Here is a 27,783-nt window from a genome sequence, read left to right as displayed (position 1 = left end):
GCTCTTCTCAGTGTTACAGCTCTTCTGAACAGGGACCCTGAGCAGCAAAATCGCTCGGCTTATATAGACAACAGTATGCTAATTATCTCTCAGGGATTGGTGGGGCTTGGATCACCCCACTACTTGTCCTCCAGGGATTGGCGGAGAATGAATCACCTCATTAGCATATTAACGGTCAACTGACACCTGGTGCATAAACTGCACATGTGCAGTACCGCTGTTCACCACTAGAGGGAGCCCTAGCAAGGGGACAAGCCTGCACATGCGCAGTAAGTCGTTTATATCCAGACAAGGCTGGATGTCGGCGCCATCTTTGTTTCGCCGCGCTGCTCTCTACATCTGTGTGTGGTATTTGTATGTGTATGTATGTATGTGTGTATGTATGTGTGAAAGTACATGTGTGTGTGAAGGTACATGTATGTGTGGTATATGTATGTGTATGTATATGTGTGTGTGGTATGTGTGTGTGGTATGTCTGTGTGTGAAGGTACATGTGTGTGTGGTTCATGTATGTGTGTATGTGAAGGTACATGTGTGTGTGGTATATGTATGTGTGTGTGTGTGAAGGTACATATGTGTGTGGTATATGTATGTGTATGTATGTGTGTATGTGTGAAGGTACGTGTATGTGGTATATATGTGTGTGTGTGTGTGAAGGTACATGTGTGTATTTGTGTGTGTGTGAAGATACGTGTGTGTGTGTGTTGTGTGTGTGTGTGTGTACATGTGCGTGTGGTATATGTATGTGTGTGGGGAGCAGGTGTGGCGGCAATCCCAAGATGGCCCCCGGGACTGCTGCCAAGTCTTATGACTAGCACCTGACTTCCTCATACACCCAAAAGTAGGCCACGCCCATTGTGAGAGCTGCACAGGTGCACCATGACACACGATCAGGCCATTTGGCGTGGACCTATGAACTGAGACTACGTAGACTGGACTAATGGGGCGAGGTTACAGGTTTTTTAGTAGGGAGTGTGCTTGGGGGTAAGAGATTGCAGCTTGCATGCAGAAAGAAAGGTTCCTGAATAAACTGCTTTGAGAAGAACGTCGTGGTGTGGCTCCTTTCTGCGGGACGGAGATGGAGACGACATATGTGTATATGTGCATGGGAGTGGGGTATGTGCACCTCTGCAATCTGAAAGCAGAAGATGGAGGATGAGGTCCAACAAGTGGGGTCAAGGAAGATGGGGGAGGTTAGTGGGTCAGGAGCAGGAATGCGAAGTATATTGGCATGTATGTATGAAAATGTCATAACTTGTATGCTAACTTTGTATGTTAACTTAAATTTTTAGTTAAAATTTTAAACGATCTCCTGTGTGACGTGCTATCTCGTGCTGTGTGACCACACATGTGCTTCTCGGCGTGTTCTCCTCTCTCCCACAGGTCCTCCTTACGCCTCTTCTCTCTTGGTGCTGCTCACTCACCTCCATCCCCACATCTGCTGAGCCTCCTTTCCTCCCCGGCATATCATTCACCCCTGGGTCACACTGGCTCTTTCTGCCGTGTGACTCCCAAATCTGTCTCCTTCCATGTCACCATCTTCCCTTTACACTCGAGAAGCTCCCTCACTGCTCCGTGGTTCTCATCAGCATCTGTCTCCAGCTCCCAATCCCCAGCCTGATGAGTATTCAGCAACTTACAGAGCCCCAAGCATAGCTCACTCGTCCCCAGCAGCTCATGCACCTCTGCTTTGTGAGAATGAAACTACAGAAACCATCACTGATATGCTGAAATCATAATAACTTAGATTCCTCTTTATGATCTTTGTGTGGTGTATTTACAATCAATATGTTTGCTTTCAATATTTGTTCAGCGCTATCTTTGTTTTTTTAGAGAAACGACTCTCAAGCATCAGTCAAAGGACTGCAAGTTTTACCACAGAGGGATTTGCATATCTTTGCTCATTGCCCCATGATTCACGAAAGCCAAGAAGTGGAACTGTCTGGCCGTCCATCAACAGATGAATGGTTAATGCAAAGGTGGGACAGATGCACGCTGAAGTTTTATCCAGCAAAACAGAGATTATGATGTTTGCAGAAAGTGAATGGATGACAACTAGTAAGCAAAGTTACCCAGACTCAGAAAGACGAATACTGCACATTTCCCCCGCATATGAAACCCTTAGACTTTAGGTCTCAAGCATGTATATATGTGTGCATGGGTATGCATGTATGCTGTGAAACCAAGAAAAAGACCATGAAAAAGAAAAAATATTCTTTTTTTTTCTTTTTCTTTTTTTCAGAGCTGGGGACCGAACCCAGGGCCTTGGGTTTGCTAGGCAAGCGCTCTACCACTGAGCTAAATCCCCAACCCCAGAAAAAATATTCTTAATGAGGGCGCGGAGGAGAAGGAGGATGAGAGTATCTGTAAACTGAAAGCAGAATTGGATATTTGTGGAAATGCAACAATGAAACTCATTACTTTATATGTGTTAATTTTAAAAATTAATAAGTCCCTATGCTACATTTATTATCTTCAAACCAAATCCCTCCATTTCCCTTACATGGGCACTAAATGCTAGTCCCCCTCCCACCCCCATACATGGGTGCTAAATGCTAGTCCTCCCTGCCCCCATACATGGGCACTAAATGCTAGTCCTCCCCACCCCCATATGTGGGCTCTAAATGCTAGTCCTCCCACCCCCATACATGAGCACTAAATGTTAGTTCCCCCTACCCACCCACCATATATGGGCGCTAAAAGCTAGTAGTCTCCAAGTCCCATTTCTTCTTCATAATCAGTCACCTGGGGAGCTCCTCAGCCTCTTTTGGTGTCCTCTTTGATTTTATCCCCTCGCTCACCTTGCTTGGCCTTCGATTTTTGTCTGAACTGCTCACCACTCGTGTATCAACCAAGCTGGCCTGCATCCTGCCAGAGCAGACAACTGAAAATCCCAAAGGCAAGCAGCAGCCAAAGCCTCTCTCTGCTCTCACATCGTGGTTAGAGTCTGTAGCCCCTCTCTGTCCACTCCAGAAGCTACTAAGGCTGATGGCAAAGCCAAATCTGAGCATTTTAGTCTCAGGCGAGGGGATCAGAGCTGCAGAAGATTGGGATTGTTTCGTAGTCACTTTTACCTGCAAATGCTGCACATCTTGCCTATCATTGGCCCACCCAGCCTCCTTCACCACACAACAAGGGGAGTGGAGTCACGCTGTGTTGATTGGTAATGGTGGAAACTGGAAGTTCTTGGCAGCAGGAACTAATATGTTCCCAACTATGCAGGCTTCTCAGACCACTGGAATTAGGTCTTGTTAGCCCCCATCTGTTAGTTCAGTGGCCATAGGCATTTGGCCTCCTCAGTCTCAATTTGATACCCTTCTGTTCTCTATCTAGACTCCCAAGAATATATGCAATACTGCAAAGGGACCATTGCACACGTCTCTAGTAATGAGAGGACTGAGCCTAATGTGACACTAATTTGGTGGCTGGTTTATGAAGCTGGGGGAATTTGTAATGTCACTTATGAAGGCACGTAAGATGAGCAGATTTGACAGCTGGAGGGACAGGGTCTCCACTGGGACCTCTGCAGAGCCATCGTGCTCTTCCTGTGCTCTGATGCAGGGTGTCATTCCTGTATTGGATCTCTTTCCGTACCAGCCAGCTTTGCGACTCCTATGTGCAGTGAACTCCTCAGTCTATCTTTCAAGAAAAAAACCCCAGTAGCTAACAACATTCTACCCCCCTCTGCTCCCTCCCAACAATGTCACAGTTTGACAATCAAGCCTTCAACAGGAGGGGATATATCCACACCATACTAATTCCAAACCCATCTTTTACCTTTCAAGTTCCTCCCCTCTATTCTTTGCTTGGCCACTGCAGTCAGTCCATGCAGGGAAGTTGACTTTTCTCCCTACGTGGAGGCATTTTTTCCCTCCCTTTCAGATCACTACACGTGTGACTATTTTATATCTCTAACAATTTTGATAGCAATTTCTAGTACATTCCATTCCTAAAGGCTGCTTTAGTCTCCCCTCAGATAGGGGGGAAGATTTACACATAGTCTGAGAAGGGAATAATTACTTCAGTCCCTGAGCACAAAAGAAAAACTATTTGGGGTCTAGGCTGCTCACCCTACAGGCAAGGGCATTTTAAGCATCATATGTCATTCTGAAACTTAACCCAACCGTCACATCAGATGAGTCATCTTTAAAATTCAAAGGAAACAGCACTTATTTCACGGGGTGCCAAGACCTTTTATGTCCCCACCATGGTTCCTAAAAGTCAGGCTTGGGAGGGATAGCTGTTCCTTACATTCAAAGTTAGGCTTAAATAGCCCAGTGGCAAAGCCTATGTTCAATATGTATGGGACCCCAAGTCCAACCCCCTCAATGAGTGAGCAAACACACAAACAGGATGATCTAGCACCTGCTTTGGTGTCCTAGGCCAGCAGGAACAAAAGCTACTGGGGAATGCCCTTGACTAAAACAGAAAGAAACATTCTCATCTCAGCTGGGACTTGTTCCAGAGGGAGCGACCATTACCGAGGCACTGCAGAGACAGACAGATCAACCCTGGGGCTGAAGCCCCTAATGCGATCTGCTCAGCTGGAGGAACCACAGAGAATCCTTAAAACCCATGATCTGGCAACACACCATAACATAACTAGCATCCAGAATGCTGGGGGTGTGTGGCGGTAGGCACCCCAAATGAACAGATGGATTGTGGCAGAGGCGTTGGCAGCACCGCTGAGACACATGAGCATCCAGACCTTGCAAAAGGAGCATTTGATGACAATTTGAGAGGCACTGCATGCTCCAACAGGTACCTACTTGGGGAGAAGCTTACTCCACATAAGGGAAGAGGAGAAACACTGGTGACAGCCCGTTGTTTGAGGCGGAATTTATGACCTTCCCTTTGCTCCTTCCTACCTAATTCCCACTTAGCATCTGTGAGGATCTCTGTGTCAGACAGAAGGACTCTGACATCAGCTGTGTGCTTTCTGAGCTGACAGTCTCATCAGGGAGCCACACACAGTCACACCTTCCCAATAGCTGCCACCTCGGCTCCAAGAGGGATATCTTGAATGTGACTCAACACCATTTTTGTCTTCATGTTTTCACTGTGTTTGGGAACACATCAGCAGTTTGAGTTTTATTGAATTATAAATATTATAAGGTAACTTTATTTTAGAAAGATTCCAATTGAGTAAAACTGAGACTTCCCCACCCCCAAAAGCACACACATAACCTTTTTATGGTATTTTTTGTTATTTGATTTTTATTGTTGTAATGTTTTGCTTGATAACTATACTTGGATTTTCTTTTCTCTCTTAATGTGCTGAAGTAAATTCTCAGTTGTATGCAGATCACTTAGTCGAAATGCACTGCATTTTAGTTGTGGCTGTCTAAGGGGAATCATCAGAGAATAGAGTGGGAGGGGAAGCATAAATTACTTTCAGTTTTTTGATTTTTCTTAAAGTAAAGGTTTGAAGATAGAATCACAGAGTTTTTTCTTTCATGAATCCACCTTTCTGGGTCTGGCCTTCCAATTGTTTCCTTAGTCAGGGTTTCCATTGTTGTGATGAAACACCATGACCAGAAGCAAGTTGGGAAGGAAAGGGTTTATTTGCCTTACAGTTCGACAATGTAGTCCATCTTTAATGAAGCCAGGACAAGAACTCAAACAGGACAAGAATCTGGAGGCAGGAGCTGATGCAGAAGCCATGGAGGAGTGCTGCTTACTGACTTTCCACGGCTTTCTCAGCCTGCTCTTTTATAGAACCCAGGACCTCCAGCCGGAGAGTAGCCCTAACACAATGGCCTGGGTCCTCACCCATCAAATGCTAGCTAAGAAAAATGCCTTATTGCAACCCAATAAGAAGAAAAACAGTATCAACCAACCAGATCCCCCAGAGCTCCCAGGGACTAAACCACCATTGTAAGAGTACACAGGGATGGACCTATGGCTCCAGCCGCATATGTAGCAGAGGATGGCCTTATCGGGCATCAATGGGAGGAGAGGCCCTTGGCCCTGTCAAGGCTCGATGCCCCAGTGTCGGGGAATGTCAGAGTGGAGAGGTGGGAGGGACTGGGGAGGAGCACCCTCATAGAAGCAGGGGGAGATATCGAGTTTCTGGAGGGGAAACCGGGAAAGGGGATAATATTTGAAATGCAAATAAAAATATCCACTAAAAGAAAACAAAAGAAAGGAAAAGTTCCTTGGGAGCATGCCCACATCCTGGTCTCACAGAGGCATTTTCTTATTGAGGTTCTTCTGGATGAGTTTAGCTCGTGTTAAGTTGACCTTTAAACTGCCCATCACACACCTCAACTTACAAGTCATAAACACCAGATATATGTGGCAATGACAATTTCTTATTTATGTGCATTATGGAAAGACAGTTATAGGTAACAATTGGGCCTCATGCCACTAGTCACAGAAATACACGCACAATCCCAGGAAGACCTCAGCATTCACTGAGGTGCTGTCTAAAGGCAAAGGCATTTTAGAAACAGCCCGTCTGGCTCCACTCTACGCTTTTAATACTGGAGACAGTGACAGAGAGGCAGACGGTGGCCCGGGTAGCATTCCAACATCATGAATCTTCTTAATTACATTAAAATTTTACAGGAGAAAATTTAAAACTTAATGTAACGGCATACAATTACCTGCGGAACTGCTTATAATGTTACCTAATGTGCATTTTTGTGTTTTTCCTTGGTACAAAGTTATTATCTGAAACCATGGATACAACCATATACTTGATAATGTTAACAGAATGTGAATATATTATATCTGTATGATTATAATATAGGGAAAAGGCAAGTGTAATCAAAATATCCTTTGCTAGACTGTCAGGTAGCTTGCACATATGAGATATGTGTATATGCATATTTAAGAATAGAAAAGAGAGCCTAAAGAAGATAATTTTCATTTAAGGAAGGAAATCCAGAGCCTGGTGCTTCAGGGTCAATGGCGGTTCAAGGCTTAACAACCCTCCTTCATTCTGAGTGTTTGGCTCTGTCCTCAAAGATGGTGTGGCCCTCTATTCCCAGCCAGGGGATGGTAGACAATTATCATCCCTGCCTATCATGTGACACACCTCCCCTCTAGGTCAGTGCCCTTCACAAGCTCCAGCCAGTGACTTCTGCTCGGACCCCATTAGTCATCTCTGACAGCAAGGGAGACTGACAATTTCATTCATTTCACTCAAAGGCATCTGAAAACAAACCAGCAACCAAGTACAGGGTTTTGGTTCATAAGAAACACAAAGAGCAAAGATGATTGGGGGAAGCTAAAGGTCTCTGCCACAAAGTTAAAGAATCTCTCCCAGAGATGTGGGCACACAGGAGGTGGGGACCGGGACGTCAGTCTGCCTGAGTGAACAGCACAAAGCGAGGGAAGACCTCCATCAAACAGGAGAGCACAGGACTCTGAAGCTTCAGTGTCAGAGGATGTCTCAAAAACAATAAAGGGGCCTTTTCTTGGTTACCTGTGGGTCACCTTACCTTTATAATGTGTAAACAACAAAGCCATGATTGTTGATTCTTAATCCACATCAGTACGCAAAAACAGGAAAACTGAAATGTCTGCATCAAGCTAGAAAGGTCAGTCAAGCAAGGAACTCTATGACTCCTGATCTCTGCATCTTCTTCTGAGAAGGCAAACTAACAGAGCATGTGAAGGCATCTAGAATAGTCTAAAGCAGGCACCTGCTATGGCATCCTTTGTCTTCTGTGCAGGACAACTGTCAGGCCTGCAGACCTGTCTGGAAGGAAGAGCCCACGAGTCTTCTGCTCTCCCCTGACTGAATAGCATACTCCAGTGGGTGAGCTTCTGCCTTAAGACTGTGCACCTGAAGAGGCTGGGAGAGGTAAGAGGTGGGTAGAGTGGGAGGGAATAAGTTCTTTCTACCACGAAAAAGTTCTGCTCTTCCCCAGAGTTGCTTGATACCCTGAGGACATGGGTTAAATTCAAAGTCAAATGCCCTGAAAAGATGTGAATTCAGACTCTCCTAACCTAAACCTGGGCAATGATAAAGGGAAGCCTGGAGTTGTCAACCCTCAAGGTGGGGGTCCATCATCTCAACGTGCTCTTTCAGTCTTTGAGGGGGACCCTGAAGGTGTCAATGCAGGCAGCGGTCAATGGAAAAACCAGAACAAAAACCCAGTACAGATCATCAACCTAGATCAGGCTCTGGGGCGTCTAATGCCCAGCAGCTTGTCCTCAGCATATTTAAAACACAGAACAATTTGGGAAAATGTTTCCAGGCTACAACCAGTCCAATTCCAGGTATGCAACATGGCTCAGGGTGTGACTACATAGAAACTCCTCTACAAGTACATGTGACCATGAGGGTGGGTTCTATAGCTAAAGGGCCTAGAATCAGTCTCTAATTGAGACAGCATAGCAGTCAGCAGGCCATAAAGTACATCTGGCATCCCCACTAGGTTCTATCAACTCTGGGAGCTAAAGGTGAGAGTCTAAGGATGGAGAGTCTGGGATAATCATTCTGGGAAATTTGCATAAGGTCTGTATCTATAGCAAAAGGTGGGTGAAGTCAGCCTCCACAGACAGCAAAAAAGACCACCAGGTCATTAACAAAATCTACTCCAAGTCTTCTGGGTGGGAAAACAAATATTTTCTCCCCTCCATTGAAAGGAGACCCCTGTGTGTTTAACATTCCTGGTTTCCCTACTGACCTTTGTGCCCCCAACAGTACTTTTTGTTGTTTGTTCATTGGTTTGCTGGTTTGTTCTTTATATGGTCATGGGTGACTCGGCCTGGCCTCAAATTCCACATCCTCCTCCCTGCATCTCTGAAGTTTTGAGATTACAGGCATTGCTGCCATTCAGAGCAGTGAATGCAGTAAACGGGCTGATCACATTTTGCCTGCACACAGGAAGCGGAGAGCCATGGCGGGAAGTAGAACAAGACAATAAACCCCCAATGCTTGATCCTACAGTGATGTCCTTCCTCCAGCAAGGCTGCACCTCCTAGAGGCTCCACCACCTCCCCAAATAGCACCACCAACTGGAGACCAAGAGTTCAAATACGGGAACCTGTGGGGAACATTTCTTATTCATATCACTACAGATGGAGTCCAGCTGAGTCAATGAGCACCTCAAAAGGGAATTTGTTTAAATGGAGATTTTTCTTACAAAGATGAAACATGAAATAGTTGTGACTAAATGTTGTTAGTAACTATGCTTTCTACTGAGATTAATGAAACTCTTTTTAAAAATGAAGCATACAAGCAAGTACGTAATCAGGCAGAGTGTGGTGGTTTCAATAAAAATGACTTTCAAAAGTTCATAAGGAGGGGTACTATTAGTATGGGGTGTGGCCTCATGGGAGTGGGCATGGCTTTGTTGCAGGAGCTGTGTCTCTAGGGGATGGGCTTTGAGTTTTTCAGAAGCTCAAGCAAGGACTAGTGTCCCATTTCTTTTCCTGCTCCTGTGGATCAAGGTGTAGAACTCTCAACTCCTTCTCTAGCATCATGTCTGTTTTATGTGCCGCCATGCTCTCCTCATGACAACAACGGACTAAACTTCTGAAACTGTAAGTCAGCCCCAAATAAATGTTCCTCTTTATAAGAGTTGCTGTGGTCATGGTGTCTATTCATGGCAATTGAAACCCAAAGATTCAGGGAGAAATAGATAAATATAATTGTAATGAAAAATGTGTACATCCATCTCATCTTCAATAAACCAGATCAATAAAAATAAACATAGGGGAATAAAATAATTAGAATCTTTCAATAGATAAATGCTAAACTGGAAACCTATAAAGAACTAACAATTCAAGAGTATATTAAATTTTCTTAAAAAGCATATACCTCAAATTCTGAGTACTAAGGGTTACCTCCTTAAATGCCAGCATACAGAACACTTGGGTCACCTTTTCCTGTCACAGTAAAAGAAATCTATAAATTATTCTTCGGGAATCAAAACAAAGCCAAATTTCTACAGAGCCCTGACTTCTACAAAACTGCTTTTAAACACTGTGTATGCAAGTGTTGATTCAAAAAGGAAATCAAACCTGTCATAGCAAAGTATGACCGTCTGGAGTTGGTGGTACTGGGCCTCGGCCTCTCTATTCTCATGGAGGGAAAACAGAAGCTTGGAAGTGTGTGCCTGAGAGAGTCCAACCGATGGACCACCGACCACTGGGCCAATCCCATCCACACGTGCCCAGGATGTTAAACAGAAGGTCCAGAATGGTGGGGAATAGTAGAGAGGGAGGGATCTCTAAATACAGATCACTAAGTAGCAATCACAGAGCAGAGCCGTGAGTGTTTTTGAAGGTGTGCAGGGGAGGGACGAAAATGTACCACCTGCATTTGGGAGGCATAAGAATTCATCCAAGATCCAAGGAAAGGGGGTCAGCGAAAAACAGGGAGTGCCAGGAAGTGTTCAGCAGACAGACTAGCAAACCATCAAGAAAACCAGCTCCGAAAAAAAAAGAACCAAAAAAAAAAAAGAAAACCAGACAAAAGAGCAGGCTGAGAAACAGAGGGGCATGACAGTTAAATCTGAAGGTAGTCCAGAGTCAACCAAAGAGCAGCATTAGAAGGAATGCCTAGCAACTGTACCCCGGGGAATGGCAGTGAGACTCATTCCCAGGTTAGCAGGATCAGTATGTAAGGTCAGTATCCCACCTCCCTCTCTCTTCTCACTCAGTAGAACCCTTTCCCCAAAGATGCTGCTCTGTGGTTAACTGTTTCATTGTCCATAATAAGAGCAAGGAGGGGGCTGGAGAAACGGCTCAGTGGCTAACATCACTTACTGTTCTTGGACAGGACCTGGCTCAGTTCCCAGTACTTACATGGCAGCTCACAACCATCCGTAACTCCATTTCTTATATATTTGGTTGTGAGCCTAGCCTTTAGCGGCTGAGCCATCTCTCCAGCCCCGTAACTCCATTTCTGAAGGATGTGTTTCCCTCTTCTGGCTTCCCCAGGCACCTGACATGTATAGGGTACACTTGTATATATGCTGACAAAACACTCATATGCATAAAATAAAAATAAATAAATCCTTTCTAATCCCCCCTAATGTAAATAGGAAGGAAGGGATTAGGGAGGCACAAATCTGGATATTGGCTTTGTAAGGAACTAGACAGACCTCTCCAAGATCAGGCAGCCCTTTGCTATTCACTGAGGAGTGCAAAGAGAAGCATGTTATGTTCAAGACCTGGTGGGCTGTGTTTTCTTAAACAGAAACTGGAACTAAACAGCCTGAGTCCCCGTGAAGATTGCCTGTTATTGATATCACCACACCAGTAGGCTTTTAAAGAGAGTGTTTACTTATCTAAATAAACAACTCACACGAAGCCTTCTAGAGACTGTAGATATTTTTTCTTTACTCCTCTGAGATCATTTTCCTTAGGAGACCTGGCTGGGCATTTCTCTCTATGATTCACACACCATGAGCCATGAACGTCTGGCACATGGTTATTATCTGGACTAGTAGAGCTGCCCTTGATGACCCTCACCATTTGTCCTCTGTCCTCGGTTACAGAGAAGACTGCAGCATCCTACACAACCTTGTTCAAGCAATCCTCTCCAACGCATTTTAGTCTTTTTAAATCATCAGGTGAAGCGACCTGAAGCCATGGATCCTAAGTGTGAGCCTCCCTTTTCCTCATGGCAAAGGAAGCAGAAGCAGAGAGCAGGGTTCAGAAAGACATAGGTATGATGGAGAGAACTCTCAGGAGTCAGCTTCAGAGAGAGCTCATTTTATTGTTCTGGGGTAGAATGGATGAGGGCTGTCAGAGTTACAGGCAGAAAGGTCTGATTGGTCATAACATAGCACCTAATTACCATATGGGTGGGAGGAAAGAACAGGACTTGTGTCAGTGCTTGCAGAAAGTTCTGTGCAGGGTTATCCTCTAAAAAGGGCCGGGCACCTGTGCTTAGAGACACTCTACAAACAGAGCCAGGCAGCTGAGAAAGGGAAGCCCAGCTGAGAAAGGGAGTCCTTCATTGTGTGCCAAGCTACCCAGACATGATGGACTTTGACCTTATTAGCAGGGTTCTCCAACACTTAAGACTCTCCCGGGTATTGTTGCTCCAGCCACCAGATTATAATTATGACACAGAGTGTCTCAAATCTGGTGCCAGTTGTTCATGATGGTGTTGGAAGTTCTTCCAGAGTCATACTTTTAACTGTTAGCCTTAACCTTTGTGTGTCAAGAGTATGTGTATGTACATGTCATATGCATGTATACGTCATGTGTATACACATGTCATGTGTATATGTCATGTGTGTGCATGTTATGTTTATATACATATCATATTTTGTCATGTGTGTATGTCATATTTTGTCATGTGTGTGCATGTCATGTTTTGTTATGTGTATATGCATGTCTGTGTCTATGCATGTCAAGTGTGTATGCACGTGATATATATGTGTATGTCATGTGTGTGTATGTCATGTATGTATACATGTCATATGTATGTGACTGTGTATGTGTATGTCATGTACTTGTGCACATCATATGTATGTGTGTCATGTATATGTGCACGTGTATATATGCATGTGTCTGTGCATGTCATGTATGTGTGTATGCCATGTGCATGTCCATATCCTGTGCACATTGTTTCTCACACCGCATCAAACCTTGATGACTGCAGTTACTTGCTAAATTATATGCCTTTCTAGCTATCCGGTGCATCTTTAACAATACCCTTCCTTCCTTCAATGGTTCCTCTGTTTTGAGTATCTTTATTGTATTTGATTTAGCACTTGGATAAACTACAACCTCACTATCTTCTGTTATATGAGAGGCTTTTCCTGGAAAGACACCACACACACACACACACACACACACACACACACACACACACACACACCTCTACTCACTCCACAAAGGGAGCCCATGACAGACCAAAGTAAAACTGCACCAAGTCCCACTTGATGAACCAATGTTTAGGTCTCGAACCCAGGACAAAGCACTGAGGTGCCTCTTTAACCTATTAAAGTGATCTGGTCATGAGGTTCCCCAGGGTCCATCCCTCAGTCCCTGCCTGTTACAAGGTACAGCAGGCATATCCTGTTCCCTACCCTAAACTTTCCCTATCCTGGGAAGGTGGCCCTTGAACTAAGGCCAATTCAAGATGGCAGCATCTACAGAACACATGAAACTCAAGAAGGATGACCAAAATGTGAATGCTTCATTCCTTCTTTAAAAGGGGAACAAGAATACCCTTGGTAGGGAATAGGGAGGCAAAGTTTAGAACAGAGGCAGAAGGAACACCCATTCAGAGCCTGCCCCACATGTGGCCCATACATATACAGCCACCCAATTAGACAAGATGGATGAAGCAAAGAAGTGCAGACCGACAGGAGCCGGATGTACATCTCTCCTGAGAGACACAGCCAGAATACAGCAAATACAGAGGCGAATGCCAGCAACAAACCACTGAACTGAGAACGGGACCCCCGTTGAAGGAATCAGAGAAAGGACTGAAAGAGCTTGAAGGGGCTTGAGTCCCATATGAACAACAATGCCAAGCAACCAGAGCTTCCAGGGACTAAGCCACTACCTAAAGACTATACATGGACTGACCCTGGACTCTGACCTCATAGATAGCAATGAATATCCTAGTAAGAGCACCAGTGGAAGGGGAAGCCCTGGGTCCTGCTAAGACTGAACCCCCAGTGAACTAGACTGTTGGGGGGAGGGCGGCAATGGGGGGAGGATGGGGAGGGGAACACCCATATAGAAGGGGAGGAGGAGGAGTTAGGGGGATGTTGGCCCAGAAACCGGGAAAGGGAATAACAATCAAAATGTAAATAAGAAATACCCAAGTTAATAAAGAAAAAGAAAAAAGATGGCAGCATCTTGGAGACTCTCCTTTGCCTGCTCCTGTTTTATGGATAGGAGTGATCTTGTTGATAGGAAAGGATGGCCTCTAAGGAAGAGAACAAGGAAGAGCAAGAGACCTTAGTGAAATATTTGCGCCTGAGTCAGGTTGGACTCAGGTTGCTTGATTCCACAGCGCACAGGTGACTACACACAGAGTCAATGATAGTTGTTATGAGCCTGACAGGTAACTTCGACCCCCTGTATTTTGTCTGTGTGTACGCATCAGAGGCCATGTGTACAGGTATACTTTTTGAGACTGGAAAGAAAGATGTTCTACTAGCTGACAAGCGAGTCCAGAAATACAGTTGAGGAGTGTTTCTGAAGCTGATGCCCATCCCATGTCCAGCCCATGAGTCTCCTTTCACAGGTTCTGTTACTTTACAGCTCTTCTCCTGGTATCTTGTGACATATATTTGCTGATAGTGAGATGTGAGTTCCACTTTGTGTCTTCTTGACCCGAGTGACTTTGTGAGTCATCCATGTTGTCTTTATTTGGGTAGAATTTCTCCCACCCTCCTTGCTTCATTTGGAAACCTTTTAAGGATGTTCACTACTTAGAGACACACCCTAGTCAGAGAATGCACAAAAGCTGCAAACAAAGTCAGTGTGACTTGTACCTTTTGGAGGAACAAGAACAAATCACCCAGCATTCAACTCAGTTGGAAAACACCCAGAAGAACCATTTCTAAAACTGCTGCTCTGTCTCCCAGTGCCTCATGCTGACACGGGGATGTCCTGGTGCTGACATCTGAGGGACAGCACCATAGCAAGGTTTCACCTCTGTGTCTGTTCTCCCACAAACTTGAGGTTGCCCTGAGAGCTGCCTATCTCTGAAGAACAGAAGAGAGTAACCAGGCACTCTCATGTTGGTCTCCTCATCTGAAGGGACAGCAAAAAGAGGAGAGAGGAAAAGCTAGCAGACCTTTGTCATGAAAAGAAAACCTTAAAAAATATCTTCCATAAGCCTAAATCTTGACCTAGTTAAATATTGAATAGTCTGGACTGGGAGCTGCATTCCTGAACAGTTATCTAAAATTCCATGTCTGTTTTCATCTGCTAGTGGTGATGCTGTAATATACCCAGTGCCTATTGGTACACATGTTTTGTGTTTCTTCCTTATTAGATGGGCCCTGGATGATTCCTTCCAATTTGATCGTATTGTATAGTGTTAAAAGCTTGGGTCAGTACTTTGACGATGTCTTTGTAAACATCCTAGCTGCCTTGCCCCCAGCTGTCTTCACTTTACCCCTCCCCCATAAGTGTGACAATCAAATGAATCCAGAGGACGTTATACTAAGCAAATGAGCCAGCATCAGGGCAGGTGCTGTGTGGCTGCTCCCATGAGGTATCTGTAATAGTCAAGCTCACAGATGGGGAGAGCACAATGGGGGTCACAGGAGAGGAGGGCAGGGGATGTACAATCTCAATAATGCAAAAGGTTGACAGCACTATGCCTGTAATTGACAATATGAATCCATACCTTTATAACCTGCTGAGGGTGGATTTCATGTCAGTGTTTCTTATCACATATTTGTTTAAAGGTACAAAGCTATAACTATAATAGACACATATTCTCTCTTTCCTCCTGTCACTGTGGATAAACTGTCTATATCACCATTGAGGGTACCTTCCCTCAGTGCCTTGGTCCCATCTCTTCCAGCCATCATCTTCTTTTGTCTTTTGGATTGTCAGCTGCTTCTTCTCTGTTGCTTTGATGTTCCCAGCATGCACGTGTCCTACTGTGGTATATGTGCCTGTGGTCAGACTATGTCCCCAGGTGCTGGAACTTCTGTGTGACAATGTTGAGCTCATGGGACCTCTGAGAAAGCAGAGCATGGTAGGACATTGCTATGTCACTGGAGGGGGGTCATCCCAATTAGGATGTACAAAAGTGAATTGTTTTAAAAAATAATTTAAGGAACCAGCCTGAAGCCTGGCCCCAGAATCCCTAACTTCAGTCTAATGATGTGATCTCTTCCATCATGACTCCATATGCTGTGTGGTTCTCACCAGACGTCCAACTGATGAAGCCACCCAGCCCCTGGCTCTGAAACCATGAGCTAAATGAACTACTGTCCTTTGTAATGTACCAGCCTTGGTTATTTTTATAGGAGAAGAAAATAGACTAAAACATTTCCCTTCTGGCATCCATTCTGTACATGAGAAAACTCTCCTCTGACCTTACCATATTCTCCAACTATGACCCTGGGGCCCTGTAATTTTCACAGCAGACATTTACAAAGGTGCTCTGTTCTTGTCCTCACTTCCTTGATGCACTTCAGCTTGGATTTTCTATACTGATTTAAGTACAGTCTAGCTTAAGCTATATATAGTAGTGGTATGTATGTATGTATGTATGTATGTATGTATGTATGTATGTATGTATATCCACACACATACTTTTCACATTCCTGCTCTAAAAGGCAAAAACTGAGTCTTTTTGCTTTGGGTCCTTTAAGGTCTTCATCAATTCAAGGTCTTCATCAGTTCAGTTTATAGAATTAAGCCCATCGTCATTCTTTAATCTTCTCTTTTATAATTTTTAAGTTGTTTGGAACTTAAACCGCCAGCTCTCATACCTGTGCCTGCCTATTTGGAATCATTCTCTAACATGACAATTTTCTTTCTATTAGCACTTGTAATTTAAATCAGGCTCTGTATTCAGTGAATGGATGGATGTACACAAATGCATTTTTCAGAAAGAATATGTAGGTGGCACTTCACAAATTTCAACCAGATATATCCAATTCTGGTTCTTTAAAATCCCGAGGAGGAGTGCCCAGCTATGGCCTTTGCACACAAATCTGCATGGACTTAAAGTTTGTGTAATCATTTCCATTGTTCTTAGGAGAACAGATCTCCACAGAGGCCATGGTATTCTACTTCTGTTGTGATTAGATTAGTCAAGGATGACACTCACGACACTCCACAAGTGAGTCTGGGGTGAGAACCGTGTTAGGAAGCATTGTTACGGGCATGCCTCTGATTGCCCTGAGTGACAGAGAGTGTAAGAACAGCCTGGGGAGGTTTCCTTTTCAGACAGTGTCTCCTCTCATCTGGCTTGCCTGGGTTTAAATCTAAACACTATCACTCAGTGTTGCATTTATGAGAAGTAGATGAAGAACAAAAAGGTTTACTTCTTGTCTTAGTTACTGTTCCACTTCTGTGAAGAGACACCATGACCAAGGCAACTCATATTAGAAAGGATTTATTTGGGGCGTACAGTTTCCGAGGGTTAGAGTCCATGACTATCATGGTGTGAAGTATAGTACAAGGAAGGCAGGTAGCTCAGAGCTTACATCTTCTCCACAAGCTTGCAGCTGAGCGTCTACAGGAAATGGTGTGCACTTTTGAAACCTCAAAGCATATCCCCAGTGACACACTTCCTCCAACGAGGCCATGCCTCCTACTCCTTCCCAAACAGATCCACCAACTCGGCATTCAAACATCTGAGCATGTGAGAACTGTTCTTATTCAAACCACCACAATTTTGTTTTATATTTATGTTGTAGAGAGTGATGATGTTTGGTATCCAGCAAAGAAGAAAAGATTATAATTCTTGTCCTTTAAAAATTTCAACCAGATATATCCAATCATTGCTTTCTTACTCTTGCCTGGAGTATACTGCTTTTTTTGTTTTGTTTTGCTTTGTTTTGTTTTGTTTTTGTCTTTGAGGCAGGATCCCACACCATAGATAGGCTAATCTCAAATCTACGGCCTCCCAAGTGCTATGATTACAAGCATGAATTATAACACTCAAAATCAATTTTTATATTCCAATTGGTTTCTGTAAATCACAAGTTTTCTTCTATTATATCTTACATCTCAAGTTCATTCTATTAATCATATATACTCTCTGGCCAATTCATCATTCATAGGTTGGGTCTTTGTGAGATCCATCCATATTCTCACCTTCTATGTCTGTCAAAATGCATCATTCAGAAATTAGGTCATTGTGGAGGCTCATCTATATTTCTCATCTTCCTCCATTTTTAATTATTCATATTCTGGAAGGGCCTCCTCAGTTTTACCTTCTACTCGGTGGTTTACAGAACTATAAGGAAACAATAGTGAAAAGTTCTAGAGAACCCCTGTTGGATCCATTATTTGGGCCAAGGATGAAAGTGGAGAGGGGTACAGTGGGGAGGAGTGCAGTAGGGAGGGGTGCAGTGGGGAGTGGTGCAGAAGAGGGGTACAGTGGAAAGAGTGTAGTGGAGAGGGCTGCAGTGGGGGGTTCAGTGAGGAAGGTACAGTGGGGAGGGGTGCAGTAGGGAGGGTACAGTGTAAAGGGGTACAGTAAGGAGAGGTGCATTGCAGAGGGTACAATGTAAAGGAGTACAGTAGGGATGGGTACAGTGGAGAGGGGTGCAGTGGGGAGCACTGCCAAAGAAGAGGGGTGCAGTGGGGAGGCTACAGTGTAAAGAGGTGCAGTGGGGAGGGTACAGTGTATGGGGTGAAGTGGGGAAGGAGTGCTACCAGCTTTTTAACAGGAAGCCTTCTACTGCTGTGTTGTTTACCTGATGTCTTCTGCTGGTGAACTTGCTCTCTCCTACCTGTAACATAAGCTTTCACTGGAAAGTGATGCAACATTCCAATAAACCTCTTCCTAAGACTTCTCCATATTAATAACAACCATCAAATAGATGTGCCCTAAATTTTTCTTCAAATTTTCACAATAAATCTAATTTGTATTTCCTTTTCTCCCCTTGTCTTTAAAACATCACTCACTTATCTCTTTTAATTCTGCAAGGTTTTTTGTTTCAGTTATTTACTTACTTATCCTCACCCAGGATCCATCCTGGCCACAAATGAGAGGATGCACTCACTATAACCTGTTTATGGTCGCTTCTCAAACTGGTAGAGTTAGCCATCAAATACCAAGCCAAAGCACGCAAGTCATCCCATCTCCAAGTCCAACTCCAGTAGGACTGGACCCTTTACCAAACCCAATATGATTCTTGTTTATCATTTCTAAATCATGAGAAGAAAACAAAGTCCCAAAGAAACAAGCCAGCACTGGACTGGTGTTTCTCTGAAGGGAAGTGGCAAAAGGAAGAACTATGGCTTTAAGCATCTGCAACTGAGAGAAAGAGTTTTAAACTAGCTCAAAACTCAGCAACAGGATCTGACTCAGGAAGACAGATGGTTAAACATGCAGGAGGACTGATACAGACTCACTGACCCTCTGCATGTCACCGGACTTGAGTAAATGAGTAACAGGTTCTGTTCTGCCCCTGTGATGTTTGTTCAAGCCCCCATTGTGCCCTACAGATAATGTTCCAGCCATTGTGTCCTGCAGATAGTATTCCAGGAAACCCGGCCAAAGCCTAACCAGATGTGTTTCAGATGCAGATGCCTCGTCAACTCTGACAAACATTTACCCTAAAGGACAGGAATCAAGATCTTTTCTCAGAAGAATGAGGGCTTGACCTTTCCCCTGATTTAAACCCTAGAGTCTTAAGAACAATCCTGTGACTTTGAGAGTTTCCCCTTGAAACATTTTTGGTATTTCCTTTTGACATCCCCTCATCTCCTGGGTCTTGTGACTTCTTCCTTTAAAAAGCCCTTCTCCCAGCCACTCAGGGTCGACACCTCTGTCTCCTGCTTGGGATATATGTCTGTCCGGAGCCTTCCGTAATAAACCTCGCCTCTGCGTATTGCATCAAGATGGTCTTTCATGTGTCTGGGGTCCGTGACTTCCCGAGACTTGAGTAAGGGTCTCCCTTCGGGGATCTTTCACAACTCCTCAGAGCTCTCAAGGGTGCTTCTGGTCTCCTTAGTCACATTAAATTCGGACAGTCCTGCCTTAAACAAAAGGCTGCTGATACTCAGAATTCTGACAGCACACCCTGCTAGTTTCTGTTTGTCTGTTTTGTTTTTTGTAAAACTCTGTTTTTGCATGTACTGAATATGCAGTCTGAACCTCTGGCCATGCATGACCATGTACTGAACTCCTGTATATTCTTCTACTTGGCTTCTTAGCTTAAATGCCTGCCTCTGCTGCTAGACTGTCCCTTGAAGCTAAGAGATACAGTTCCCAATCAGGTGCCTTTTCAACAGTAGATTGGTGTCTTAAACTAACAGGCTGTGGAATAAAGACACATTGTAGCTACTGCAGAAATAGCTTTTATTCAGAGGGAAATTTGTGCCTGGCTTTTTGGTTTCTAGAACTTTTATGGGAAAGTCCTGGGCAGGGTAAAGAGTTACCTTTAATCGTATTGCATCAGTAAACTATCAGAGGTGTCACAGACATCATGGTCAGAGTTTCTTAACCCAGCCCTACCACAAAGAAAACAATAGGAATTCCCGGTGGACAAGGGAATATATGTGGGAAAACTGCTAATTAAGGTCTGGATGGCTTTCTGGGGCTCCACTCATAATTGAGGACTCTCTTCATTAGCAGAGCTCCTCCTTCTCTGACCTTGTCTAGGGTAGTCTGAGACCCCACACCTGCCTCTATCTGGGGAAGGTTATGTAACCTCAATTAGTTTACAGGATCAATTTCCTTTCTCCTGACAAAACCTATTCAGCCAGCACCTGAGATTCCTAAAAAGGCTTCCCCATGCTAATAAGGCATTCCAGGTACCCTAAAGCCCCCAGCCAAGGACCTTTGCCCATCCTGAATGTTCCTACCCTCAGTATCCCAAAACTTTTTAAGCCTTCAATCACTCTAAGTAAAGTTGATCTGCCTACTGACTGGCGGTCTCAGTGTGGTCATTCACTGTAGGTACTCACAGGGCTTTTGAACCCCCACTCGACTTCACAGTTCCCTTGTGGATCCAATTAGCCGACAACCCATGAGGGCAGGGAGACCCACGTATATGTCAATTCTTGGTTCTAAATCTTAGAGTAATCGCAAAGGACAAGGTTATGATGCTGAATGCACAAATTCCTAAAAACAGAACCAGCTATTTCATGACTCAAATAATTGTTATCCGTGTGTGTGTTCATAGGTGCTTAATAAGTATTTGAAGGAAATCCAGTCAGAATGAGTCAGATTACAATGATTTTGCTTAAAAACTGTAATTCAAGCAAGAAAGCTAGTGTAAGTAAAAGCTAAGAAGCATAGTGAACAGCCGTCATTAAATGGCCATTTAAAACCTTTTAGCAGTACCCCAAGAACTGCTTAAAGCCAGAATCAGAAAATACGGTTGCTCCGGTTGTTTTCATCTGCATTTAAAAATACTCCATCCATAAACTAAGTGCTCTTGGCAGGGATTTTTGTCTACTGTCGTAGTGAGGGTTTCCATTGTCGTGAAGAGACACCATGACAAAGACAACTCTTATAAAGGAAAGCATTTAATTGGAGATGGCTCAGAGTTTAGTCCATTATCAATATGGTGGGAAGCATGGTTGCATGTAGGCAGACATGGTGCTGGAGAAGGAACCAAGAGTTCTATTCTAGATCCTCAGACAACAAGCAAAGAATATGACACAGGGCCTGACTTAAGCCTTTGAAACCTCAAAGCCCACATCAAATGACACACTTGCTCCAAAGAGGCCACACCTCCTAGTAGTACCACTCCCTATCCCTAAGCATTCAAACACATGAATCTATGGGGGGCCATACTGAAGGACCCTAGGTACCTTTGCCAGCCTTACACCCATGCCTCAGTTCAAGATTAGGTCATGTACCTACCAGCTTCCTGCCTCAGGTCAAGGCTAGGTCTAGTTCCATTCTCCATCCACAGTTCTTAGGAGGAGCAGGAACATTGTTGAAAAACCACAGAATGTACTGACTGGTAGTCATCTGACCCTCTAGTCCCAGATAGAGTTCAAATGCGCGTCATAGGCTTGCTAGCCAATAGATTCAAAGGTCAATATGCTTAGCCAATAAGTTTAAACTGTAACCTTGCTGATGTAACCTGTATCCCTAAAAACTGCTTGTTATAGTTATTGGGGTCACCTTCTAGTCACTGGCCATGAGGGTCCACCCCGACGTACCTGAAAAATAAACCTCTTGGTGTTTGCATCGAACTCCATTCCCGTGTCTCACTTGGGGCTTGGGGGTGTCTCCCAGTAGTTAAGACTCACTTCGAGTCTTACAAGACCTATTCAAACCACCACATTCCACCCCCTGGCCTCCATAGGTTTGTAGCCATAACATAATGCAAACTGCATTTAGTTCAACTTCAAAAGTTTGGTGAGTCTATCACAGTCTCAACAATGTTTAAATGTCCAAAGTTCAAAGTTACCAATCTCTTAACTGCAATATCTTTAAAAATCAAAATCAAAAAGCAGATCACATACTTTCAACATATTATGGCACAGGATGTACATTACTGTTCCAAAATGTAGGGAAGGGAGCATAATGAGGAAATAATGCTTCTGACTTAGTTTCATTTCTTTTGCTGTGATAAAATATCTTAATAAAAGAGACCTCAAAAAGAAAGGAGTTTATTCCATTATATAATTCCAAATTATAATCCACTGTAGCAGGGGAATCAAGGCAGGAACTAGCTGGTCATAACAGACCCACAGTCAAGAACAGAGATAAATGAATGCTTGCTTGCTTGCTTGCTTGCTTGCTTGCTTGCTTGCTTGCTTGCTTAAGTTCAGCTCAATTCCTCCATGCTTAGAAAATTCTGTCCCTCTATTCCTAGGGAATGATACCACCCACAGTTGGCTGGATCTTCACAAATCATTTAAGATAATTTCTCTATAGACATATCTACAGGCCAATCCAATGTACATAATCCTTCCTTGAGACTCTTTTCCCAAGTAAGCCTAGGTTATATCAACTTAACAATTAAAGCTAACCACCATAATTTCCAACCAAAAAGTCCAGATATGTTAGGGAATCCCGAATAAAGTCACTGCTACTCATCTGAACTTTCTTAGCAGACTCATAGTCTCTCAAAAAGACAAGCTTTACTTTGTCTGTGGGATCAAATTCATACACATCAAAAACCATTCTGTATGTTATTTATTTTGAGCTTATGAATTTTGTAGTACAAAGTTGGATAAATGTTCTTCAATCATCCACACAGGACAAATAGCAGAAAATACTTTTTGATATTTACTAGTATATCTTATTTGACCAATATGTAGCCAACTCTTAGCCCTATCAAGCTGATACATAAAATTAGGCAGCATAGAACTTGTCAACTCAATTCAGGGGAAAGATGAAGCAGAGTTGCCTTCTCCAAACCAGCAATGGCAGTGAAGCCAGATAACTGAGAAGGGGACTTGTTGAGCAATGACAGAGACCAGAGTTCAGAGCCTAGTGCCCACTTAACAAGCCATGCTCTCAGAAATGCCCTACATTCAACTCCAAGGGATCAATGCCCTCTTCTAGCAGGTACATCTACACACAAACACACAAATACAAATACACACATACACACAAACAAAAGTCTTTCAAAAAGGCTACTGGTGACACCCTTTTCATCTAACTTAGACAACTATGTCTCTCAGGCTGATTAAACCCAAAGTGAAGGATGGCTCCTAAAATTATCAATGCCTCTCAAGCTTCTATAAACTTTTTGACATACACTTTTTCAATTTTTTGTGGTTCTTCTTTCTGTCTTAAGAAGTCACAGGAAGAAGGCTGCTTCGTGTACTCTTCATCTGTTTAAACATCTCTCCTGTCCTCCATGACCCAGTTTAAATCCAGCTGTGCTTTCTGAAACTGTGGTAGAGATAAACAGACATCTAAACACTGAGGTGGTGCCGAGAGACATTCCATCACCACTGCCTTGATAACACAAGTACAGAGACTGGCTTCCGGCTTGCCACTGTCTGCACGAAAAAATTAAACTAATACCATAAAAAAAAATCTCTTTGGCTTTGGGCACTGAATATATTCCTATTCCCCTTAAGAACATTTTAAAAAGACCTTAGAACACTAAAGTGATACAATTAATACAGTTCTATTTAATATTCTTATCAAAAGCCTTAATCCGAATCTATCAGCCAAGCCTCCAGGCTTAACTTCCCATTTTTCAGGAAATAAAAGGGGCTGAGGGAGGCAGTAAAATGTTCCAGGAGGAAATAGTCAGATCTGAAATCTATAGGGTAATCAAGCTGGACTCTTCAAAGAGTGGAAAGGAGCTTCTGAAAAATTAATAAGAAATAATAACCAAATATAGTGTGTAAAGTTAGCCTGAAACCTAATTTTAAAAAAAATTACAGAGGCAGTGAGGAAGAAAAATGGGGGAGCTGGAGAGAGAGAAAATAGGGAGGGCAGTAGCTCTAGCTTTTTTATAGATTTATTTGGAAACAACACAGGAAAGTTTGAGTCTAAACTATAGTTTAATGATATAACAACATTTCAGTTTACTTCCTAAAGACAACTGTAAAACTAAAAGCCTCATGCTTGGGAGAAGCATATGGGTGCATTTAGGGGAAGGTGTTCCAAAGGTTGCAAATGACACTCAACAGTTACACCAAGCAAGCACCTGAAGACAAAGCCAATATGGCGACCTGTTGTTAGTCAGCAGCTGTTGGCTCCTCCTCTCTCACGGGATGTGGACATTCACAATGAAGGCTTTTTACATTCCTGTATATTGGGTGTTTTTCATAATAAAATGCTCAGAAAGTGCTTGAGGGTCCAGTTTGTTGTCTGAATGTTCAGATCACCTGTGCAGTACATTGAAGCAGAGCCCAGCCGAGTGCTGAACAGTGACTGTCTGGTGGCCCCGTGCCCCACACTTTGGGAAACTACACAAGGCTGATCACTGTGAGTTCAACTGAGTCCACAGCATGGCATCTCAGCCTTCTTCCCAGCTCTGATGAGATCTGGCCCCGTGTACCAGGAGTTGTTTCTATGCCTTTTAGCCCTCTCCTTCTATGCCCTTTTAAAAGACATTCTTCTTCATCTTTGATTGTCTCATAGCTTTGTTAGTGGTCAGAAACACTTAATAATTTACTGCGAGATGAGTTAGTGCTGTGTCTCTTTCTTTAAATATCTCGAAACACCAATTTGGAACAAGAACAATGGTGCATTATGACTTGGTAATACAATTTAGCCCATTTTAAAAACATTTGGAAATTAAATTTATGAAGAGCATCATCATTCACCATCAGCCCAGTGTTCCCCTCAGAGTATTATGGTCGCCATGCTGGTTTACATGGTCAGCTCGGCAGTGGAGAGAACAGACATGGAGCCACTGGAAAGACCATCATGCTCGCATTACTTCCTGCCTTTCCTAGTGGACTTGTTCTGACCACACCCTGATCTCGGAATAGTCTTCCAAAGCAGAGTCTCAGTGTCAATCAGGGGTGTTTCAGCCCTTCACTCAGTGATGCATTTTTCCTCATTTCCTCTGGTGATTCTAGTGACAGCCAGTTCAGGGAACCATGGCCCCACTCAGCCATGATCATTCATACACCAGTTACACACACACACACACACACACACACACACACACACACACACGAGTTTGCCTGTGCCTTGATACTACTTCCCTTCATGCCTCCATTTTCTCCTCACTTTAATCCATTAGGTCAACCACCATTTTTATACTCCAGGAGAAGAAGGACTTTTATGTAAAGGCCCATCCACAGCCCTACCGGAACTCCAATCCAACACTCAAGGTTACAAGCAAGGTAAGGGAGCTGGCTACCATTTTCTATGAGATGGGAGGGCCCCTCCCAGTTAAACACAATCCTGTGTTTATTTTCCTTTTATTACACAGGTAGCCAAAGCAGGTGACCTCATTGTAAAAGAAATAATTTAAAATAGTTCAAGTAAAACCACAACATCCATTTCCAGTCCCCCCTCTCAGAAGGAATGAATAGCGAATACATTTCACCTTCACTTTACAGTGTCTTCTTGTACATCGAGATAAGTAAGTGCTTTTTACACTGTAAGATAGGAGTTTGTCCTGTAGGGTACACTTGGAGATGACGTGAGACAAATAGGGTGTGTCAACTCTAGATGATACTAGCACCTAGTGTACAGAGTCCAGAGATGCTGCTACACATCCGAAGGGCACAGGACACCACACACCCATGCCCTAACAAAGAATTATCTAGCACAAATGCCAGAAGTCCCAAGGTTCAACTGTAGAACATCGTCAACGACCAACCGTTTTTTGAAGTTTAAAAGGACAGTTTCTGGTAACACATGTGAATATATTTGTGGACACATGGAAACATAGCATTTTGCCTGTGGCTGTTTTACACTAATGTGTTATACAAGTCCATGACTCGTTAGAAGATTCTCCATCTGAGGGGCCAGAGTTCTGTGTGGCTTTTCTAACTGCAATACCCTTGCTGAGAAGTCTCCGTGGGTCCATTTACCTACCTCCAGGGGATGATGTTGGAGAATTCTGGTCCTTCCCAGTGTGACTGACCTGCAGTGAACATCCACAGTGGAAAATGTGTTAGGTGGGGTAAAGGATGCTGGGCACTGAGAACCAGAAAAGAGGCCCTGTGCTTTGAGGGAAGCAAGGAGTCCTCTGTTCTTACTGCCACCTCCTTGGCCCTTCTTAAGCAGGAATTGCCACTACGTCACATTACTGCCTGTTACCTTGTATGGCAGAGGCCACCTCCTGCCACAAACATTTTCAACAGAACACTATGGGCTCTGAAGCCACTTGTTGGGTTTCCCACTCTGATATTCTCCCAGGTTGCCCTCTCTCCAGGCATAATTTGCCTGCTGTCTAGGCCTCTCTAGGAGCTGTTGGGAGTTCTGGCACACCTCTTTGAACCATAATCAAATATGGACACAGCATCACTCAGCAGAACAAACCGCATGGATTCTGAGCAATCAGTATTAATACAGTCAAAGATGCAGAGTGACAGGGGCCTTAGCTTTTCCACAAATGGCTTCAGGGTTTTAATTATCATGGCAAGCATCATGTAGACTAACCTGACAAAAAGACAACCCTCCCCACATGTCCTGGGACAACTGCGTATTGTGATCGGTGAGAGTAATTTATTTCCACAGAATTGACTCCATAAAGGGCATTTTGAGTGTCTAGTTCCCTAAATAACTTGGACCCACCGTTGCCAGCTCTGGCCCTAGAGAGGAAGGAGAGCCGTAATTAATTGACTCATTTATGATTAATGCCCTCCTGCCTTCCTTTGCTCCCAGTCTCCAAAGAGAAAATTGCTAGCCCTCTGACTCCACGTCCAAGAACTAACTCATTTAAAATAAATAAAGAAATCTGGTTGACAAGCAAGGAGTCAGTTGCTCATAGAAACTCCTTGAGGCTACACCTCTCCTGTGTCTGTCTCAGGAGCTCATCTAAGGAAGGAGTGTATGTAGCTCTCAGCTATAGGCACTAGGTACACACAGGGAAGCCATGCTTTTTAAGTTAAATTTAATTTGATTTTAGTTTCCTATTTTTTAACCCCTTAGGTACCTAAGGAGGTACAGACAGGAAGTGGGGGAGCAGAAGAAAATTGGAAGAAAAAAAACTTACAAAAGCCCTTACTTCTCTACAGCACTGAGTTATCTTGAGTCCGATCTGCTTTTATGTGACCTGCTCTAAGTGAGTGTTGGAGTCTAGATGCTTTGAATTGAACTGTTCCAGCCCCCATCCTGTTTCTAAAGCAGAAAGACCACAGTGGGACACAACTTATCAACATTGTTGGTTGGTTGTTGGTTTGTTTGTTTGTTGTTTTCCTGATCATTCATAGTGTTTTGAGAATATCCTACTGTACTTTGTTTAAGTGATATTGTTTAAATATAAACTCATGGCAGGTAGCCACTTAAGAACTTGGAAGGTGGGGGCTGGAGAGATGACTCAGTGGTTAAGAGCACTGACTGCTCTTCCAGAGGTCCAGAGTTCAAATCCCAGCAACCATATGGTGGCTCACAACCATCTGTAATGAGATCTGATGCCCTCTTCTGGTGTGTCTGAAGACAGCTACAGTATATTTATACATAATAAAATCTTTAAAAAAAGAGAGAGAGAGATAGGAAGAAGTCAGAACCCAAATAGATCTCCCCATGCCCAGTATCATCCAGTACCATTCCATAAAACATGCATATACAAAGCACTTTCTCATTTCCCTTTA

General features: G+C 43.6%; 1 protein-coding gene across 2 annotated transcripts; it reads left to right on the top strand.

The window, feature by feature from the left end:
• RGD1564712 lies at nt 1–27,481 on the top strand. Of its 2 annotated transcripts, none has more exons than XM_063285927.1 (4): nt 1–1,116; nt 1,834–1,979; nt 25,260–25,362; nt 27,122–27,481. In XM_063285927.1, exons 2-4 carry the CDS (start codon nt 1,912–1,914, stop codon nt 27,221–27,223), a joined length of 273 nt encoding a protein of 90 aa, XP_063141997.1. In that variant the 5' UTR covers nt 1–1,116; nt 1,834–1,911; the 3' UTR covers nt 27,224–27,481. The 2 variants fall into 2 exon arrangements, with proteins under 2 accessions (XP_063141997.1, NP_001100401.1); NM_001106931.2 differs by having other exon boundaries at nt 221–269.
• The last annotated feature ends 302 nt before the right edge of the window (nt 27,482–27,783 follow it).

Source organism: Rattus norvegicus, chromosome 4, assembly GCF_036323735.1.
Source record: "Rattus norvegicus strain BN/NHsdMcwi chromosome 4, GRCr8, whole genome shotgun sequence".
Classification (NCBI taxonomy): Eukaryota; Metazoa; Chordata; class Mammalia; order Rodentia; family Muridae; genus Rattus; species Rattus norvegicus.
The sequence above is the reverse complement of the archived record's forward strand: the minus strand, read 5'-3'. Positions and strand labels throughout refer to the sequence as shown.